The following is a 22,315-nucleotide window of genomic DNA, read 5'->3' on the forward strand; positions in this document are numbered from 1 at the left end:
TCAGTGTGAATGAGCAACTTTTGCTAAAAATGCTTGAAAACGGCAATGTGGATGGAAAGCGTTTAAAAAATGAATAATATCTGGATTAATGTGGACTTTGCCTAAATAGGGTCAATTTGATTTCATGTTGACTTTAACCTCAGTGACAAGCACCTGGGGTGGCTGAGGCCTCTGGGTTTTATGGAGGCTGTGACCTGCAATGAGTCTGCCCTCTGTCTTTTCAAGACATATGAGGCCTTGAGCACTTCCGTGGTCTAATTCAACACGACAGATCAGTGAGATGGACAATCCGAGAGGACTAGAGGAAAATAAGTGGTGAACAGAAAATGAAATGACAGTGAAGATGAAAGCAAGGGAGCAGCTTAAGAGAGTGCATTGTTGCTAGTTAGTGTCAAGTTATGACAATAATAAAATATTTTTTTGCTTTACTTAACTGAATAAAGTAGAGTAATCTAGACGTTAATGGACATAAGATCAAACATGCATGCTGGATGATTTTTGTGGTTCATAAGATAAACAATCAAAACAACAAAAACAATCCTACCTTATTATTTGTTAAGTAATACATCATTCAAAAATACTTAAGGTGACATCATTTTATTCAAATGTAATAGGACATTTCTTACATCAATATCTTTATAATTATTCATGTCATGACTAAAATGGAAGCGCAGTATAATTTATTATACAACATATATTGATTAGAAAATATATTCCTGTTAATTTTGACTTATTTAACAACAAAAATTATTAATTTCTATACAAAAAGTGTAAGCATAATTTACAATTGTCTTTATTTGAAGCTTATAATGGACTGGTTGCTCCTCAAAAAATGCAAACACTTTTATGTTTATAGGTTAAAAAAACATAATATCAATATGTATGTTTTGTGGCCTTTTATGGCCACTCAGATGCAATGATGCATACTGCCTACATAGTAATCTTTTAAGACAAATCTCAGTTAAAAACCAACTATTAAAACCAATGACAAAATGTTAAAAAAAAATCAGGTCAGTGTTTATGTATGCTGTGGGAATATTTGATCTAGTAGCCTTTCCAATCCAAATGTGTGTCCCTCTTAACACCGTGCCCTAAGCATGCACAATGTGATACAGCCACAAGCGATCAATCCTTTGTCTTCCATGTTAAGTTTTTCTTCTAACCAGTCATGACAGTGCAAAATGATGAGAAGCAACACTTTTTGCCAGTCGCTTAGTTTTCTTTTCTGCTGTATTGGGAAGCCCCACCCACAATCCAAAATCCTGCTGCATATCTATATTGTATGTTATATAATGCTGTTTAAATCATCAATTATCTGACTGGCTGATTTTGTTGCATCACGCACCAATTTAGGACAGAAAAGTCACCTAGTTCGGACACTGCAAGTGTATTGAAGGGGATCGCTGAGATCACTACATGATTTAAATTTATAACCATGAAAGTAATTTCATTTCAGTATAATTTGAGTTATCCACAGAGTCAAATGATGCAAAAAGTAAGTTAATGCCAAGCAACAACACAAAACCTACATACTCTTTCTTTTTTAGTATACATAGATTAAAATAGCCACCCACATGTTATCTTCCTGTAAACGTAAGTCTATCCAATTAGTGTGCTCCACGTTTCTCTATATTGCACTGAAACCCCTGTGCATGAAAATCAGTAATGAAGGACACTGAAAAAAGTGGTAAAAATCAGGGCTCTTGTTCTCCCTTTTCCTTCCTCTTTATTTCAGAAGTCCATGGATATGGAACGCGGTCCCGTGTCCACTACAGTGGTGGTGGTGGTGTTGTTGCTGCGAGCGCAGCCATGGTTACGGATGGTAATGCTCCCGCAACCGCTGCCAATGCTGCCTGCAGCCCCTCCTACACTCCCACCCCTCACATAGATCTCACAGGGGATCTCCTCCATGACGCGATCCTCGATCACCTGCTCAGCACAGTCATGAGTCTGTTTGTAGCCATAGCAGCTCTTCTTGTAGGTGCCGGTGCTGCTGCTGCTGCTATTGAAGGTCTTCATGGGAGGTGGCTTGGAGAAATCATTGTGGTATGAGAGCTCCATTGAGCTGAGTGTGGTGCGGCTCTGCTTCATGCTGCCTCCAGAGGAGGCTTGGGTACCGCAGTGGTGCTCATGGATGCATCGAGACATGGTAGAGGAACGCCGCAGCTTGTGGTATCCGTCTAGCTCATCTGACAGCTCAGCCAGGTCTGATGACATCTCCTTGTCGCGAAGGGAGAAGAGCTCATAGTTTGGAGGGTCGAAGACCTCTTGGAAGCCACCTTTATTGATGACAGCTGGTCGACGGGCCACTACCTTCTTGCGAGGTTGCTTTATTTGCACCAGGATGGAGATGATTAGCAAAGCCAGAACCACACCGGCAGAAATGCCGATCACGGTGCCGTGCGTCTTTGTGATTTGGTGAAAGAGTCCCTTGGATTTCCTCTCTGATGTAAAGACATAAGGGAATGATTTTTTAACCAAACACATTTTAAACCATAATTAGGCATAAAGACATTCATGCTGAATCTACAGCGCCACAGTAAGTTGTGAGCCATCTGAATTGTATGGAACCCTGTTTTCTGCTACATCAAATAAAATAATTATAAAGAAACTAAGCACGCAAATTATTATTTTGAATATCTCATTATTTTAAGATATTCTCTAATTCTGAGTGACTAGCCAGGTCTCCTAAGCAGCCAAAAGTGCCCGGTTGCTAGGGAGGGTAGAGTCACATGGTTTAACCTCCTCATTGTTGCTATAATGTGGTTCGATCACAGTAGAGTGTGTGGTGAGTTGTGTGTGGATGCCACAGAGAATATTGTGAAGAATGTCTCCGCGGTAACACGCTGAACAAGCCACGTGATCAGTTGCGCAGATTGACGGCCTCAGACACTGAGGCAACAGAGGTTTATTCTCCGCCACCCGGATTGAGGCGAGTCACTACGCCACCACGAGGACTTAGAGCCCATTGGGAATTGGGCATTCCAAATTGAGGAGAAAAGGGGAGAGAAAAAAAGATACTCAAATTATTATTGCAATATCTCATTATTTTGAGTTAGTATCTCATTGTTTGTAGTTCCTGTAGCTCAACTGGTAGAGCATGGCGCCAGCAATATCGGTGTCTCCTTTGGAAGACTGCGTGCTAGCTAGGATGCGTCCTTTGAAGGCTGCGGTATACAGAGTGTCCTACTTTAAACAAGTCTGGTTTAAACGAGAAGTCCTTCGTAGGACAAAAGGGAAACAGAACTTATGGTTGCTATGACAGCACACCACTCTTTAACAAGCACGAGCACTTTGAGTGAGAAGGGAACAAATTTAGTTAGTATCTCATTGTGACAGGGCAGAGGGCGAGGCCGGATCGTGATTCTACACACCCGGTCCCTTATCAGGCTAATCAAGCCTCCGAGAGGGATAAAGGCCAACTGCGGACAGTGGTGCGACAGAGAGAGAGAGCGTTTACGGGCAGCTGTCCATCATATGTGTGTGTTTGAGTCTTTTCGTTTGGTTTCTTAATTAAATATAATTTATATTTTCAAGCCGGTTCTCGCCTCCTCCTTTCCATTAATCCCATTACACTCATTATTTTACGATGGTCTCTAATTATTTTTAGTAAATATAATTTTGTTTTTTTAAGTTAGTATCTCATTATTTTGAGATACTATTAAATTTTTTAGTTAGTATCTCATTATTTTGAAATATTGGGTCTGTTCCAAAACCTTGTAGGTATGTATCATAGGTGCGCACCTGACATGAAGGCTGTTCTAAAATGTAATATATATCTCAATTATGCTATCTCCTAAGATGCCTTATTTTGGTCAAATTGTAAGGTATTATCATGTATCCTTCCCCATTTAGGCAATCCCATAATGCACCATGATGAGCTTGGTGGAAAAATAAAACCAAGATGGTGGACGAAGCGAGAGACAATTTAATTATTCACACTTATAATTTAATACTGAAAGGTAGCAATAAAAAATTGTTTAATGTGGTAGAAAATTGACTATTTGTCCCAAAATGTGTGTGTGCTATGTTTATTTATGCTCATTAGAGTATCGCGTCGTTCCTCTTGAGTCACCTGTTTTGAAATCAGTAGCGAGTTGAGTGTCCCGTGTGCTGCGCGTGTGACACATGGAGTTGCTGCCTTTGTAGAGCAATCCAGATTGCTCTCTTATGAGGCTCATTATCAGTTAGGATGCTGCCACAGAAGACAGCTACGTTTTGGAACAGACTGTTTTGGAATATAATGACATAATATCTCAAATTATTGAATTAGTATAAAGGGGTTGTATCTCCTGTGTGACAATGAGTATAATCATCAAGGTCTACTTCAGACTAGGGTTCAGAAATCTCAAAATAAAGATATGCTAACTCAAAATAATGACTTTTGTGCTGGATTTTAATTTGACATGGCGGAAATGGGCTTCCATAGAAGTGAATGTGTTAGAAAGAGTCAAGACCATTAATAAACTAGACATTACTCTACTGCTTTGTGTTCACAGGTTACAACAACAAACATACAGCCCAACCAGTGAAGTCCAATTCACCAGGAAATGATTCTGAGCCTGTTTTTTTAATGAATCAGTCAAAAAGACTCTCACAAGTTATCAGTTTAAATCAGTCTAACTAGTTACTTGCTGAGTAATGATAGAGGGTTACTGTACTACTATATCTGAAGCTAAAGATACATATTCAAAATAGTTTTGTTGTAATAAATATTATTTCAATAAACATTCAAATATGTTACGAAAATAGTATTTTTTTTATTTTAGTACGTAGTTAGAACCATTTCATGTGTAGCATTATTTAGCTTGGGGAAAACCTTCGTTACAAGTCCTGGTTCATCCTGTTCCAGTCATAGGTGACTCAGGAAACTAGTGGTTATGCTCTTACTCACCCTTGCAGTGGTTCTCATCCCAGGGGTAGACACAGTTTTGAATGCCGTTGCACACCAATGAGTTGTTGATGCACATGTTGCTATGACAGAAAAAGGTGTTGCTGGAGCATGGAGCTGAAAAACACACAACAGATAGAAAATATATATATAAAATCTTGTAAAAACAGAGCTCTTCATATTCATAGCAGCTGTCTGTAGATAGGTGCGCCTCATGCTCATGCCAGGGGCTGTGTAGTGGGTGTCGAGCACAACACTATATATCAAATCTAACAGCCATCGCCATGCCCATCTGTCCAGGTGGCTACAAAGCTCTTGACTGAGCAAACGCTTAGCGTGCTAGTGAGAGCAGAGGGTAATGCACAATGGAAAGAGAGGGAGAGGGGGAGATAAGCTATTAATTTAAAGTAAGTGCTGATCTCTAGGGGTGAATCCTTCAGGCTGCTCCTACAAACCCTGACACTCATCCCCTCCTCTGTCTTGTTCAGCTATCGCTCACAAATCAGACATCACTATGGCTTGTGAGCAAGTTTTGCTGTACACAAGAGCAATATTCAGCCTGAGTAGAACATACTTGGAAAGATGTACATTCATTTTAGAAATTTCCATGACTTATAAGTCATTTACTGACCTCTATGTTGTTTCAAAACCATACAACCTTCTTTTGTGGAGCAAAATCAACAAACATGAAAGACCAGCTCATGCCAGTTTTTGTGCTTAGGATTTGCAAAGGAAAAAAGAAAGAAAAAACAAAACAGCTGAATTATAATAAAGACAGTGTGCAGGGAGATATGGGTGATGCTTTATTTTCTTTTCTAATTTTGCTCTCTTGCTCTTTCCGTATTTCACTGGCGGCTCATTGTGGGTCTCTTGCTTGTCGGGACTCTACACACACCTGACGACAAGATATTTAGATATTAAGATGGTTTCATATCTGTCATAACGTCTCCAATGGGGATTGTCGCAGGAGTGCGCATACTATAAGACTGTTGGTTGTGAGATCTCAGTCTTCTCGTCGCAGACCAGTCACTGATTCAAAACATCAAAGGATACGAGCTTGAGTCATGTAGTGTACACTAGGCTTAAGTCTCAGTGACCATCCAATTAGTGACTGGTCATTGATCTTTGTTTACATTCAATGAAAGTGAATGGTGACCGAGACTGCACATTCTACTTTTGTGTAGAAAATGGGTTTGGAACAACATGAGGATGAGTAAATGAGACAGAATTTTAATTTTTGGGTGCCTTATAAGAACTATGCCCTATAAGATTTTAATTAATTCCATGACTTTTTCAGTCCTGGCAAACACCATTTTAAAATTCCCTGATAAGCCTGAAAGCAACTTCATCCCTCTTTCACCATTCTTTGCAAACCGTTCCCAACTGCCGCCCTCAGTACATCTGCAATGCTAAAACCTGCGAGGGAGGGAACATTCTCTGGTGCTAAGTGCTTCTTGTGGTGGGGGGGGGGGTTGAAGAGGTTGTGACTACATTTCCTGGCAACACTGTCATGCTCCCACTAGTCTTTGTTCATTTCCAAAATTGTTAGACATTTCTTGCCTTCCAACAACGGCGAGTGCTGCACTGATGGCTGCCAAACAACTCCTGACAGATTATCACTCATTAGAGGAGGGTAAAAAACAGAGTGATATGCCAATTGCATGTGTTTCCTTTCTGGTTAGGGGAGACACATTCAAAATGACAATCCAGGACAGGATGCACTGCTGCACAGCTGTACAAAGAAAGTGCCATGCTCTGACTGGACTTGGCTCCCATCGCAGAGAAAACCCAAATGCAGTGAAACACGTCTCAAATCTAAGTCCTGGTCCAACAAGCTACCACCAGTGGTTGCGGTATATATGATCATTTTTTCTCACTTTGATGGACTGGTTTTTACTTTATCCATTATGCTCTGTTTTATCCATCATTGTTCACATTTTCCCAAAAAATTTATAAATAAATAAACAGTTTAGGTCTATACTGACCTGAATTTGAAAAAAAACATTTAAATGACTAATTTCATAAAAGCACGAATTCAGTGAAATTGATTTCTTTATTATTTACTAATTCAATCACAAAAACATTTGATTTGAAAGTTAAAAAAGCATAAATGTTTGCATCTGAAACTGCACAACATTGTTACATTAAACTATATGCACCATAAACTAATAACAGACTTCATGTTACCATGCCATTTTTCAGTACAATATATTTTTAGACATTATCACAAGAACCTTTAATCTTACCAAGTACTGTGTTGCAGGTTTTTGTCTTTTTCATTATATTTTGCTCTTGCAATTTTTTTTAAAAAGATAACAGTGATCTAGTGACCTGATGTAATGAACAATAACCCATGAATTATTCCACTTGACTACACTTGAAATCTCTAGTTTGTCCTCCCAATATTTTTTACCTGTCCAAATGATGGAAAGAATTTTGAATTCTCCGTCAAATGTTTGTACACTGTAAATACTAGTAGTTATCTCAAATAATAATAATAATAATAATAAAAAGAGTTGACTCAATTTAAGCTTTATTTTATACTATTCTTACTAGTTTTAATTAAGTTACCATTACTCTATAAACCCTTAAGTTGTCCTAAATAAATAGTACAAGAAATGTTAAATATTTGAATCATAACTCGAATATATACGTTCTTTCAACTTAAGCTTCGAGTACTACTAACTCAAAATTACAAGTACAAAATTGCAGCTATGCGGGATACCCATAAACCCTTGCACTTGAATAAACTGTTTGGTCAAGACAAGGGAATTTATGTAGGAAAATAATTATTTTTATTTAAAAATTAATATAGTTTTAATTTGTATGACTATAGTTGTTGTTGTAGCTGGCTGATAGTTGTAATTTGTGTGAAGTCACCATTAAGATGATACCTGTGGTGAACGTAGATTTTGGTAAATTAAGTCGTTCTTCTCTATTAAATTGTACTTTACAAAATTGTAAATTGATGTGCATTAAGAAGTACTGACGTGAATCCAATGTGTCATATGGGTAACCTAGTTTCCAGTCATAATTTCCCTTATACTGTGTTTAAGACATCTTATAACTGAATTTTAATTATTAAATGTTGATCATTTAATCACAGATGAGTTAAATTTTCTGTACTTAGAAAAAGCATGCAAATCAATTGCCTTAAAAAATCTAAGTAAGGTCAACTAATTAGATTTTAAAGTGTAAAATTTGGTAACTGACAAACACATGTTGGTTAGCTCAACTTCTGACTAAAATATCTATAATTGTAAAGTAACAAAATATTAATGGTTAGTTAATATTCAGATGGGAAAAGGACAAATCTGATATCCATTGGTGAGAGCTACTATGATATTCTGAGTGTGTTCATAGCCAGTTTGATCAGTGAAATCAATACATTAACCAACAAAACCAAACACAAAAAGGCTATGTCAACCTGTTCTAGGTGTGCTCCACTGGAACTGGGATGAAAACCCATTTGCATTTTTGTCTTTTGCCGTGTGAGTAAGATTAGTATTCACATGGAGTTGACACTGAATGCTGCAATTAATACCTCTGATTATTCTTCCATTTATTAATAAAGTATTACAGACTAGAGAAAGAAAGACTGTTTGCTCCATGGTAATTATCAGCAATTTGCATACAACCTTTAAACTGTCCTGAAAAGCTAAAGGGAGAGAAAATGGGATATTTTGTTCACATACCAAAGTCTAACTCACAAAGTACAGCCTCATTTAGTTTTTTTCCTTTTCATTACAGCAGCACACAATACATTCTAATTTTTTTTTTATGACTGACCCATTAGCACGGAAAATGTGCAACACTATAGTCATCTTATTAAGTTGTTCTGCTATTTGATTTCCTATGCAAAGGCTGTGGGGAGTAATTGGCTTTTTGATATTGCTGCTTTCTACAGAGATTACTTTAATTAACTTCACACTTTTTAAATAAATGCCAGGTTCTTTGAGTCAGTTCACATGGATCATAGTGTATTTCATTTTATTATTCAACATATTTTTTCCCAGACATTTTAAACAACATTTGTGATAAAGTTACAAGCCTCAAAAGAGCAGAATTCCTTTTCTGTATTCAAAATGTATATTGGATAAAAAGGTGAAACCTCCTTAGATTTCAAATTTGAAGACTACGAGTGCCGATAGATAACAATATACAACAGTTAGTTCGGGTCCTCGAATCTGACTGGACGAGAGACGTTCCATGAGCACTGATGGTCTGACACCATTTGCACTCCGACGCTTCAATGTGTGTGTATCACTCCACTTGTGTTTGTCATCCTAAACTAAAGTGTAAGAGCAGTGCAGATCTTTGCAGATTTTACATGTATTTTCTTTTTTGACATTAAATATGTGAGCCAGCAGGTGGTGGCAAAAGATCTTTTTTTTGTGTGTAATAAGAGCCAGTTATGTGACGTGAAGTGAATCTGCTTCAGCCGTTTACATACAACAGCTCTTCGTGATCGCATGTATTACTACTACTAAAGCTAGGAAATAGCTATAAACGAAGAGCTTTTACAGCAGAGAGACACAACAGACTGATTAATTACACAAACTGAAGGCGCTTACTTCTTATCAGACTTTCCACATTGGAGCGGACACACTGTTTAAAATGGAGGACATTGCAGTTTCTTTAGTGAATGACTCTTGCGCAAAGGCTACCATGGAATAGAGAGGAATACCCCCGCTTGGCCGGTTATTTTTCCACTGAGAATGCTGATCTTCAGAAAGATGACAGCATCTCTGCTTGGGTGTGGCAACACATGATTGCACATACTCCGTCTCTCTTTCTCTCGCTCTCTCTCACAAACACACACATCCATTCTTGTTTATCCAATAACTTGTTCGAAACACTACAAGCCGTGATACTGTTTCTGAAGTGACATTTTTTAATTACTAATGAATGCTTGGACGCATGATTTGGTTTGAACCAGCAACGGCAGATTCTGATCATCACATAAGAAAGTAGTTTCATGCACAAATGCGTTTTTATGACCGTACTTTTTTATTTACTTGTTCATTGAACTGTTGTATATAAGCAATATCACACGAGCAAGAGCGCGATATGGCCCTAAATCAGCTTACCAGATTACAAATGAATCACAGCAGTGCCAACTTTATGCACTGATGTAGGGCAATATCGCACAATATCGCACTTGCTCGTGTGATATTGCTTAAATACTTCATTTTCTCGCAGTATAAGTCATCTTAATGGCATCTAATATGTTTTATAAATTTCCTTAATGAAATTTGGCACATCATAATCTGGGAAACTGTCCTGCCAACTTTGTTTGTGCTTTTTTCATACTGCAGTAGACATGCTATCCTGGAAAGGCAGACTCAGCCTAAAGCACATTACAAAATGAAATATAAATGAAGTTTTTGCCCAGCCTGCTGGCTTTTGCTTTTTTGCTTTTTTTTTTTTTTTTGTGAGCTGACATGGCATTGCCTTCTCCAAAGGTCACATCCATACATACAAATTTTCTTGCCACGTATTTGGCCAAGAAATATAAATGGGACTAGTGGCTTCTTAATACAATAATACAAGTTGGCACTAATAATGTTCTTTCACTGTTATGTGTTGTAATGATCTGTTGTAAAGTACTTGCTTTTGTTATTAAGTTATGATAGTGCAGGGGTTTTCAATCTGTTTGATGCCAATGCCGTTGCGAGGAAACGATTTATTTTCATATATAAGACCTATAAATGCTGTTTAAGAAAGACCTATAAATGCTGTTTAAGAAAAGAAGTAAACATGATATTATAAAGAAAACATGTTGTTTGCATAATTAACTAGTTAGCTTTTATATTGTCATTGTACTAAAGCAAAAGCTAATTAAAAGAAAATATTATCTGGAAAATCTTTACTTTTTTAAATAATTTTTTTTTCTTTATTCCACCCACTTTAAGAGTCATTTTTGATGTACAGACCTGAAAAGTGATATTTTCTAAATTATTTTTATAGCCTTTTTCACAATAAATATTGCTCCATAAACAGCACAGCTATATGCATATTTGGTAAAACAAACAAATCAAGATTAATCTAATGATTATTGACCAGTCTTTATAAAGCAAAATGAAACAGAGATATTGTCAAATTCTGTAAATGTACATTCAAACGTTAAATAAACATTTATATAATATCTCAAGTTAACAAGTAAACTTTAACTGCCCCCTATAAAAATATATTTTGTAAAAAAAAAAATGTTCTCAAATTTTACGCAGAGCCTCTTGTGGTTACCTAGGGTTCACTCTGAGTTTTTAAAATCAAAGTTAAGGGGGGCCTGGGTAGCTCAGCGAGTTTTGACGCTGACTACCACCCCTGGAGTTGCGAGTTTGAATCCAGGGCGTGCTGAGTGATTCCAGCCAGGTCTCCTAAGCAACCAAATTGGCCCAGTTGCTAGGGAGGGTAGAGACAGATGGGGTAACCTCCTCATGGTCACTATAAAGTGGTGGGGTGCGTGTGGTGAGTTGTGTGTGGATGCCGCGGAGAATAGTGTGAAGCCTCCACACGTGCGTGGTCTCTGCGGTAACTCGCTCAACAAGCCATGTGATAAAATGCTCGGATTGACGGTCTCAGACACGGAGGCAACTGAGATTTGTCCTCCGCCACCCAGATTGAGGCGAGTCACTGCGCCACCATGAGGACTTAGAGCCCATTGGGAATTGAGCATTCCAAATTAGGGACAAAAAACAAAATTATCAAAGTTAAGATTTTTTTAAGACCTGAACATATAAAATGAATACCGTATGCCCACACAAAACAAACCCACACAATCTCAGAAATAAATAATGTATTACAGATGCTTTTTCCTAAACAGGCTTGGGGACATGCAACAAGGCCTTAGAAGTAGTAACACTTTATTTCTATACTCACGATCCACAAATGATGTGAAGAGCATTCGGAAACGGCTGAGTCTGCTGTTCTCATCAGCCCACATGCGGACGACACCAACGCCAGTATCCAGCATCACATCATTAGCTACAGTGCTGCAGAACTTGGCTTTCAGGTTCTCTATGGCACTGCTCCCGTCATACACAGCCACAAAGTTCTTCTTACACTCATTTGAGTGTTCCATTTGGTACTCCAGGAAGCGAAGGTATATCTGCAGGGATAAAACAACAAATGCATTAACTTGATTCAGCAAAATGCTGATTTGAACAGTAACAGGAAGAATACAGCAATTTGCAAAACAAAACAAAAAAGAACTCTTCTGGGAATGCATTCAAATTCTTTAAAAATGGAAGGTAAGAAATCCATGAAAAACTAAAGAGCTACTCTCACAACTCTATTTACTTATCTTTATGCTTCGTAAACAGATATTTTTTTTGCGTAGTTCTTTAGGGATGTTTTTTTTAGCATGCTAAGTGTTCCAGTCTGCTTAGTGCAGGTGAGCGTGTAATCCCTGGGCCAACTTAATGCCGTTTTCCTCCCTCAGTCTTATTCCTAGTACTGCTGATTCTGCTCTATAGCCATTTCTGCATCATTGGCCTAATACTTGCTGCATTGCTAATTTGAGCTCTCCTTGAAAAGTTTTCTCAGCAGTAAAAGGGTCAGGCCCCGATAGCCTCCAGTGGTCTCATCGAGCCCTGGTTTTAGGTAGTCATATATCTGCCCATGGCAGAATAGCAGGGTAATCTCATTTGATGAACTGTGGGAAAGAGGGTCACCTTGGACTGAGGAGGTGCACGGATGGTCCAGATGCAGTCCAGTGCGTCTCCATTTTTGATCTTATCCTCCTCATCCACTTGACTGGAGCGGATGATTCCGTCTGAACCACTGATCTCAAACTGGCAATCTGCGGGACGAGTAGGTTGGAAGCAGGAAAATACATTGGGAAAGTAAAATTAGGAAAACAAAAAGGATGGAATATGAAGCACTGAGTGCAAATTGGACACAAATACAGGAGTGGTGAGATGAAGAAACATGTTTTTGAGAAAAAAAAGAGGAAAGCATGAGGCCAACAGATAGAGGGAGGAATGGAGGGTGCCAGTAAAAGATAGCCTGCAGTCTGCCGCAGAGATAGAAAGCACTTGAGATGGAATTGAAGTGGGGGGGCGAAATATTGAATTGCTTACCTGGAATTGGATTGAGCAATCCACCGACGTGCAAATGAAAATCTGGGTCTGAAATGATAAGACAGGTATCACATTGCCCAGATAGTGCGCAGGTGGAAAACCCATGCTCAAGTTTAAAGAGCCGTGGGTGCTGCAGAGTGAAGGTCTGCTGTTTGATCTAATAGGCAGCATTTAGTGTTTGTCTTATTTGACCTCTTAAACACAAAGAACAAGAAAAACATTGAGAAACGCATGAAGCCACAACATCTGAGCAGTACATTTTCATGCCTGAAAATCCACTGAATCAACTAGAAGTGTATTTCAAGTATTAAGTTTCAAGAGACAACCAAGGACTTATTCTCACTCTTTACAACACTGAAGAAAAATTAAGAGTAAAATGTACTTAAAGTCATGACATAATATCAATTGAGGTGGAAGAGTAAATCAAATTTCAACATCTCAATAACTGTCACTTACAAATCTGATGTACATGGTATTTAAATAGTCTTATTATTTAAATACCTTATTATTATTATTAACACGTTAAATAATGTACCACATGACATACAGAGGCTTTACACAGGAAAGCTCCATGCATGCTATGTAATCTATGATACAACATCACCTTACTTTAATGGTGATAGAGACAAGATCCAGAGCTGTGCATGCAGACCTCAACACTTGGTGCACAAAAAAGGATGGTGGTACACTTAACAGTGAAACCATGCAAGCTCATTAGTGATTCAGGCCCGGTGAATGCTGGAAACAACAGCTTCAAAAGGTTAAGTAAACCTTTACATATATTTTCTACTGAAATGCATTCAAATTAGCAAATAAATATGACAAGGTTTTCTACTTTAGGGTTGATACAAGGTGACACATTTGTAAAGTAACAAATAATCATAAATAATATTTACTTATTTTTTAAATGTTTGAATTAAAAACAAATGTAGTATTTAATCAATATTTTCAAGTTCACGCTTTAACTTATTCAATGTAGAATGTACTTAATTTTTCTGCTATACTGTATTTATTTCACTACAAAAATCACTTTTTTGTGAAGGTCTACAACACCAAGGACATCTTTTTAAATTCAGAATGCATTGAGTTTAGATATCAATTTTAAAATACCAAATTGCCTGCACATACTGTATTTTATGCAATTGCGAAGGTTACCTGCTATAAAAGTGTACTTGACACGGAAACCTAAGCCTTCAAGCTCTTCGTCACTGATGAATTTGATCCACATGAAGCGGCCTGTGGAGGTGACCACACCTGGACTCTTTGGCCCACAGAAGCGATCAATAAGAGGGGAGAAACCAAAGGGACCATCTCTTATCTCAATGTGGTCAAAGCGGCACTCGAAGGATGGCTCAATATAGTAGGTTTTGTCAAAGGCCAGCTGAATTCTCTGGCGAGGGAGAGCTGCAGGGGAAAGGGAATCAAGAATATGCTTCTTTACTTGTTGAAGGAGTGAAAGTTATTTTTAGTTTATAACTGTACAGAATGATGAATGGTAACATGTGCTGAGGAAACTCATTGTCTATGCTGCAAAAATAAAACTCGTTTTTGACTCCTTACATACACACACAAAGGAAATATGCAATGTTGTAGGTACTTAATAGACCATTACATTGCAGAGTTAATTTCATGTTTATTTTTATTTATAACAAAAAGAATGCTGACATGTCCAAATTAATATCCAACCTCTGATGCACAGCAAACACACAAGCTTGTAGTACAATAAAACTAAATTATACACAGTATATATTGAGTGAATTTAGGTCACCTGCTTGAGGCACAACAACCTTAATCACGTCAGTCTATGAAACAAACATGATGTCACTGGTGATTTAGGTTTGTTCTATTGAATCCATTTCATCAGCTGTATTTCCTGCAGCTTGCATCAAAACCACAGACTCTGCACATTCTAAAATCATTTATCAAGAAGAAAAGCTTTTTGTGTTCTTCACATACGAGTGCAAAGGCTTATAATTGTTATCCAGATATTCAGTTCTGTCAATCAAAAAGATAAACACTTATTATACGATAAAAAATATATCAGATGATAATTATATTTCAAGGGAAGATGATTTTATGTCTTTCATTTTTTTCGAGGCATTTTCATATTTTCAAGTATGTCTTTTCCCCACAGGGGGCGCTATTGTACTTCTTGAAATACTGCTATGGGAAAACAGACTTTTAAAGTGCTATTCTGGTAAGAGATGGCATCTATTTTATGTGGTTTGGAGAATATAAGGATAATTAGTTTTCATCAACTATCATAATAGGAAAAAGCACTTAGAGGCAAGAAGATGTGACACTCTTATATTAGTAACCATCGTTTACTTGAGGCAGACATCAATCACGTTGTCATTAACTGTTTCTGTCACGCTGTCATCTATTAGCTGAACAATGGCCAGAAAATCGTACACTTGGAAACTTGGTTTCTTTGTATTTTTAGGTAAGTTACCTTCCAGGATGTACATACACTCCTTGTTGGGTGGATAAGTGTTTGGGTAGTTTGGAGATGTAAACAGCCCTCCGTTGATATTCCGGGTCCACTGGCCGCACTGCTCTGTAGGAGATGGAGATTCGCCCTCATTCTGAATCTCTGTGACAGGAAATAGATGAAATAGAGGCTAAAGGACATAAAAATTACATAGAGGAAATTAAAAACTGACATTTAAAGGTGCACTCAGTAATTTGACTGTTTTTAAATTTGACTCCTCTATAAATTATTTCTAATTTTGAAATATATGTATAAAATCAAGACCACTCACATGAGTTTAAGACTACAGTTATATCAGTAACATATCAGCATATCTTCAATAAAAGCTGTTTTCTTGTACAATAGAGGATCCCCTCTATGATCATGTTATGATCACATGACCAGCCAAATACTACTCGATTAATCTCAGATTAATTTAACTTAAAACTCTTTTGTTTGAATCATGCTGCATCCAAACCTCTGTGTATCACTGTCCAAGACAACATAAACCAAAAAAATTGCCTTTAATTTTGAGTGCACCTTTAAGAGAACTTGTGACTGAAATAAACTAAAGCAGAACAAAAACTGAATCTCAACAAACAAGAGTGAGGAGACTGAGTCACCAGTGCTTGAACAATGTCCTTGACAATACAATCGGATAATGGTTTAAAAGGGATAGTTCACCCAAAATGAAAATTCTCTAATCATTTACTCACTTTCATGTCATACCAGATTTTTTTGGTTTTGTTTATTTCTTCTGCTGTATAAAAACAAAGAGGCGGAGGGTAAAAATAATAATAATAATAATAATATAATAGAGTTATAGGCTTACTTTATTTAAATACAGTTATTGCCATCTGGAACCATATTCAGACAGGGCTTAAATTGGGCTGCAACGGTCCGGCACCTTTCCTAGTTTGTAAATATATTCTGTTTATTTTATGTTCTGACACTGCTTTAGTTTGACACATTTTACACTTTCTGGCTCCATGTCACAAGTATACATGCTCAGAAACTTTTCAAGTTCATTATCCTTCTCTCTAGTCAGTTCCGCATGCTGGTAGAGACAGCTATTCAAGAACGGCGTGAGACTGCGTTTCCCCTCATCCAGACACACGTTCCACTTCACTATTTTTTCTGTGGCCCGAATTCTAATTCATAGAAATCATGAAAAACTGTGTGGAGTCATTAAAAAAATTATTAATAGTCGTTTGATCTCATTTAACGTAACAAGAGATCCAGAGATTTTCATTTTAAAATGAATTTGGCCATAGCCACTGATCTAGATTCAGCTTTCCCTTCCCACTAGTAACTAGTAAGTTTGTATATGAGGTGGGGAAACTGATCCTAGACAGTTTACTGGTGCAGCTATGCGCAGTGTTATCCTAGAGTGGCCATTTGTAATTCCGATCAATACCTGATAAGCATTAATACATATATCATGCCCATGGCCAAGGGAAGTCTAAGCATTGCCCAGCCTTACACATGCTCCACCTATGCTCAGCTCTGTAAGTCCTTTCAAACCTTTGAAGCACAAAAAAGCATATAAAGGCAGCATAAAATTAATCCATATAACTCCAGTGATTTAATATGCCTTCTGAAGCGATGTTATCATTTTGGGTGAGAAACAGATCAATATTTAAGTTCTTTACATTTTTACAGGGATTTATAGTAAAAATGACTTAAACATTGATCTGTTTCCTACCCACATGCTTCTGAATACATAGATTTAAACACTGGATTTGTATGGCTTACTTTTATGCTGCCTTTATGTGATTTTTGGAGCTTGAAGGATCTGGTCACCATTCACTTGTATTTTTTGGACCTACAAAGCTGAAATATTCTTCTAAAAATCTTCATTTGTGTTCTGCAAAAGGAAGAAAGTCACATACATCTGTAATGACATGAGGGTGAGTAAATGATGACAGAAATTAAATTTTTGGGTAAACTATCACTTTAAGTAAGACTTTTGACATATTTTGTGTTCACTAAGAAAGATGGAAAGAGGGATTATGCATTTTTGTTTTGTTTAAAACTAATATCTTGACCAGATTACCCACAAAATCTATTAAGACAGAAGGCAAAATAAGCTGCATGAGCCACATAACAGCACTGAAGGGAACCCCTCTGTGCTTAAAAAGCATACAGAATATCATAGAACTGTCACAGTTGACAAATCAGATATGAGCACTGAAATGTGTGAGTCATACCTTTAATTTTCTGCGCCAGGGCAAATCCCTCTTCTATTACAATGAGGAGAACCCAGGCTGCAATGAAGAGTGAGCAACAGTATGTCAAATGTTAGTGGACAAAAATAGGCATGTGACATGAAATTCCTGCAGCAACTGTCCTTTACTTGACACCATGTTCGGGATGATATAAAAGTCTGGAAAAAACACTATGAGAAGCAGCTACAAAATTAAAATACCAGAGATGACCATGTTTAGAATGACATCTCTGCTAAAAACAAAACACAAACCTGCATAGATGGTCACAAGAACATTTTGCCTTTTAAATGCTTGCCCACAACATTTTCCAAAAGGGCTTTTTGACAAGCTGAACCAGTAGGACCTCCATACTGGTCGATCAGCTTCAACAGCTAAGTTTTGCTGGTGAAAAGCATGGCTATGCTTGTCAGCAGTGTTGCTTGCATGCACCCAAAATTGCATTTGCTGTTGGCCACAAAAGGTCTCCGTAAACTCTGATTCAGATAACACTGGTGTGCTTGTGCGAATCTTAGAAACTATTGCGCAGTACGGAGAATCCATAAATCTAGCCTCTCTCTGTCTGAAAACGACTGCACTAGCCCAGCACTGATTCATGGCATGGAGGCAAAGGCTAGGAGCGATGCGGGCTCGGAAACACTAGGACATTGATCACCCCAAACTCCTCTATCTCTCTCCTGGCCCTGTACCAAGGCAGAAATAAATCTAACACACTGATCAATTGTTTTCCGATCCATGTCAAGTCATAACACGTCTTGAACTTGACGCCCCTCTTTGACATAAGGCCAGTTGGTGAAAGGCAGCCTCTAAATGTGTGATTAGTTGACAAAATATCAGCCACAAACATCATTGATTTAATTTGGATTCAATATATATTTATAACCAAGCACATTTAGTGATCATTTAATACCTAGCAAGCAAAAAGGAAATTTATGAAAGATATAATGAGTTGTTTCTGTAACCTGAATTCTGTAAATACAATTTCTATCCACAACAGTTACTGGTACCCTTGCAGTTACCAGTCATTTAGTATAATAAAATAAAGGCGAGGACAGCTCCTCAGCTAACAGACGGCACTTTTTTTACATTTATACTTTCACTTTATCTCGACTTTAAATAAATTGACGTTGGCTTACATTAATCCGTTTATGATAAACTGAACTGCCTGTCTGGTGAAGAAAAGGCGAACATATAATCCTGTCTGATAAAACACCACGCTCTTGTTTAAACAGCTCCTTCATACGTCTTGATGTCAGACAAATACAAATAAAAAATGATTATTTATATAGCTGATGTGATATACTGTACATTATGAGATTTACAAATCCCACCCCTTGAGCATAAATGTACAACGAGTGAAAAATGCAAACATGTTTTTAGTGTACAGCAGCGGTTCTCAAGCTTTCTGACTAGGGCCGCACCTAATGATTATTTTTTATCGATAAATCTAACGATTTTGTTTTCGATTAGTCGATTAATCTAACTAATAATTTGGCGATTTTTCTAACGATTTTTTAAATTATTATTACTTGATTAATATAACAATCAATTAACCCAAAATAAATATAAAAAACTTGTCTCATTAATATTTCAATATTTTAATAAATGATCTTCTCTTAAACACAAACAAATGTACAAGAAACAAAGCGTGCGGTGCAGGGCATTATTCTGCAACAAAAATAGCCCTGTTTTAACTGGTAATCTCCATTTTACAGTCCAACATTAATTTTATTTGGAGAGATTTTATGTTGGACTGCTAAACTCGAGGTTCCACAATGTTTTGATATTCCATTTGTTTAATTTATTTTGTTGTTGGATTGCTAAATGTAGATTACTTTAATTTTATTTTAGAGTGATTTTAAGTAAGAACTTGTTCAAGTCGAGTAAAAGGAAAATCTACATTTACTTGTGTTTTTTATGTTTTTCTAACAGGAATAACTAAAACTTGTGCATTTGTAATCAACTCTCAGTAATACAAACAGACAACTTACCACATACACACAATCCTTCTTTCCCTCCCCCTCATCTTACAGTAACATTAGTGCAATTGGAGCAACAGTTTTCTCACTCATACATGGCCGTTAAAGTAAACAGGACTTACGGTGCTGCCGTCATGACAAGCGCTCCAGGATGCTTTTGCTTCAAGTGTTCGTTCATGGCGGTTGTACGGCTGTGATAAGCCATTTCCAATTTGCATATCTTACACAGCATCACATCGTTGGGTCGCCGGCTAAAATACTCCCATGATTTAGATCACCGTGGGCAAGTTTTGTTTAGCTGCAGTTTGTTCTTTGGGAAATCCATGCTTAAACCAGGTGCTGCCATTTTAATTATTCCATGTTATGCAAATCGACGTATTTCTGTAATCGATGACGTCGATGAATCGTCCCAGCCCTATTTCTGACTCTAAGGCCCACTGCGTTGTCGCACAACAAATAAGAAGGCCCCTTACTGATATTCATATTATATGATATTTCCTCAGATACTTCTACTGTAAAGATGACAAAGCATACTTTCGACGTTTTTTAACGTAAGAAATGACTGGCATATATAGATTAAAATAATTAATCATGATACATTTTGTGATTCCAGAAATGTCTAGAACTGTATGTTCTTCATAAAAATCAAGCTGTTAAAGGGAGTTATTACATTACAAAGCTGAATTATAATAATTATATAAAAATGATATATTAATCTACCTCATTTTAAGTCATTTGAAGTGTGTTGAGGCCCCCTAGTGGGACCCGACCCCCTGGTGGAGAACTACTGCCGTATAGGCTAATTAAATCAAGATTTTACTCAAAATAGATGCATCTCACATAAGGCCTGTGAATTTCAATGATCTGAAGCGTGCTGTCTGGTTTCAGATGAACAGACATCTGGGATGTGTCCCATGGGACGCAAGGCTGCTGTACATAAACATGTTTTAATATCATTTTCTAGAAATTTGCCTATAAATACACTAGAGTGGAGAAAAAAAGTTTAGTGTCATTTAAATGAAACGGCGCTTTAATGTCGTCGATGTTAATGCGACCGACGACAGGAGGAGTTCGCAGAAGGGGCCTTTCACACCAGACCCGTTTTTGCGGCAGTCTGAGCTGTTCAAAGTAAACATGCGCGCGGACGTCTTTGACCGTCTTTTTTACGTGCTGTGTCTCGCTGCTTTGAGTCCATTCCTATCGAAAGTTATCACCCCTATGCCCTACTCACTACGAAGGACAAAGCGCTTGACGTGTGCAATCTGAAGGGAGCATGACATTACAGCTTGAAAGTAGCCGTCACTAAAATCTTGTGACAGAATTACTTTTGTTTGGAATGACCATTCGAGTGGCGTCTCCTTCTCGAAGCGCTCTTCAAGGGCACAAAAAATGCCCTAAAGCAGCGCCTCGCGCAGAAGCGCCGCGTTCTTTACGTCACGTTAAAAAAGAACGTCAACTTTTAAAAGCGCGTCTCGAGACACCTACAGTTGGATTAATCGACTCGGTATAAGACTGTAGCAACAGTAGACATTGCAGGCATAGACATTTATTTGCTTGTAATTAAACTATAGTAGAGCATCTTATAAGGATTGTAAGTTGTATGTGAATACATTTAGGTTTGTGCGAAATGTGGACATCATTCTCTCGTATACCCAATATGTTCAAATGGCAAGGTTGGGCTTAGGCAATTATTTTTGCGGGCCTTATTTAATAAAGAAACATGTAATGAAACCTATTGTGTATGACGTGGATCATCAGAGGATTGAAGGCTGAGTAGCAGCAGCGCGCGCACGGGAGCTGTCACTTCAGCACTCTCGCGCCGCTCCTGCAAATGCCACGAGCTCATTAATGCACGCTGCACGAGACGCTGCAGAAATCTACTGCAACTCGCTTTTTGTTGTATTAAATCAGCCTATAGCTTCCATGAACCCATTATTTGATGACTGGCCAGCACAAAATTCATTACCCGTTTTAAAAATGACTAAAGGTTTAATGAATAGAAAGCAAACGATGCAAGGGACACTGTCACTGATTTGCTCGTCTTCACATCACGCGCATTAAATAGCTAATAAACAAAAACACACCTGTAGGTGGCGACGCATTTTACGATAAGCCCTGAAACTGCAACTTGTTAGACATGTCAATACAAGGCTGCCACGGGAAATTATCTAAAGAAAAAGTGAAATTGCAGTTCGTTGTATGCCTTGTTGTCTAACACACAAATAAACAAATATTTTTTTTTAAACTCACCTCTGTGCATTTCCTTTCTCTGTGTAATTAACAGTGCGTCCGCCTTCGTGAGATCAGTAGGTGGTGAGCTTTATCTCTCCATCGTTGCCATCCAATACGACAAGACTTAAAAATCCCAACTTTTCCTCGATCTCTTTAATCCCATCCTTCAAGCAGAAAAAAACACCCTCTATATTCCTTAAAGAGAACACGCACCTCAAGCCCTGTGGGCGGTTGTAAATGAATGAGCTTTTAATGTTCCTGTTGAGAAATGTGCTCTAATCCATATTCAATGTATTGCCATTAAATAGACAACGCGCGTATAGTCCAAAGAGAGGAGCGTGTCTGTGGGAGTCTAGAGCTGAACAGAAGAGATCCCACTAAACGAGCCTCATTTGAGCTTCGGGCGCTGTTCGCTTGAATGAGCAGCCTGTGCG

General features: G+C 37.8%; 1 protein-coding gene across 2 annotated transcripts; it reads right to left on the minus strand.

Annotated features, from left to right (window-relative positions):
* Nucleotides 1–591: 591 nt before the first annotated feature.
* On the minus strand, nt 592–22,281 carry LOC127659311 (neuropilin and tolloid-like protein 2). 2 transcript variants are annotated; one of them, XM_052149079.1, is made up of 9 exons: nt 21,900–22,281; nt 17,656–17,712; nt 15,428–15,568; nt 14,131–14,379; nt 12,976–13,023; nt 12,568–12,695; nt 11,774–12,002; nt 4,895–5,008; nt 592–2,444 (listed from the first exon to the last, which is right to left on the minus strand). In XM_052149079.1, the coding sequence occupies exons 1-9, from the start codon at nt 21,907–21,909 to the stop codon at nt 1,732–1,734; spliced, it is 1,689 nt and encodes a 562-aa protein (XP_052005039.1). In that variant the 5' UTR covers nt 21,910–22,281; the 3' UTR covers nt 592–1,731. The 2 variants fall into 2 exon arrangements, with proteins under 2 accessions (XP_052005039.1, XP_052005048.1); XM_052149088.1 differs by having other exon boundaries at nt 15,428–15,596.
* Nucleotides 22,282–22,315: the final 34 nt, after the last annotated feature.

The sequence above is a fragment of the Xyrauchen texanus genome, chromosome 2 (genome assembly GCF_025860055.1).
Source record: "Xyrauchen texanus isolate HMW12.3.18 chromosome 2, RBS_HiC_50CHRs, whole genome shotgun sequence".
NCBI classification, from domain to species: Eukaryota; Metazoa; Chordata; class Actinopteri; order Cypriniformes; family Catostomidae; genus Xyrauchen; species Xyrauchen texanus.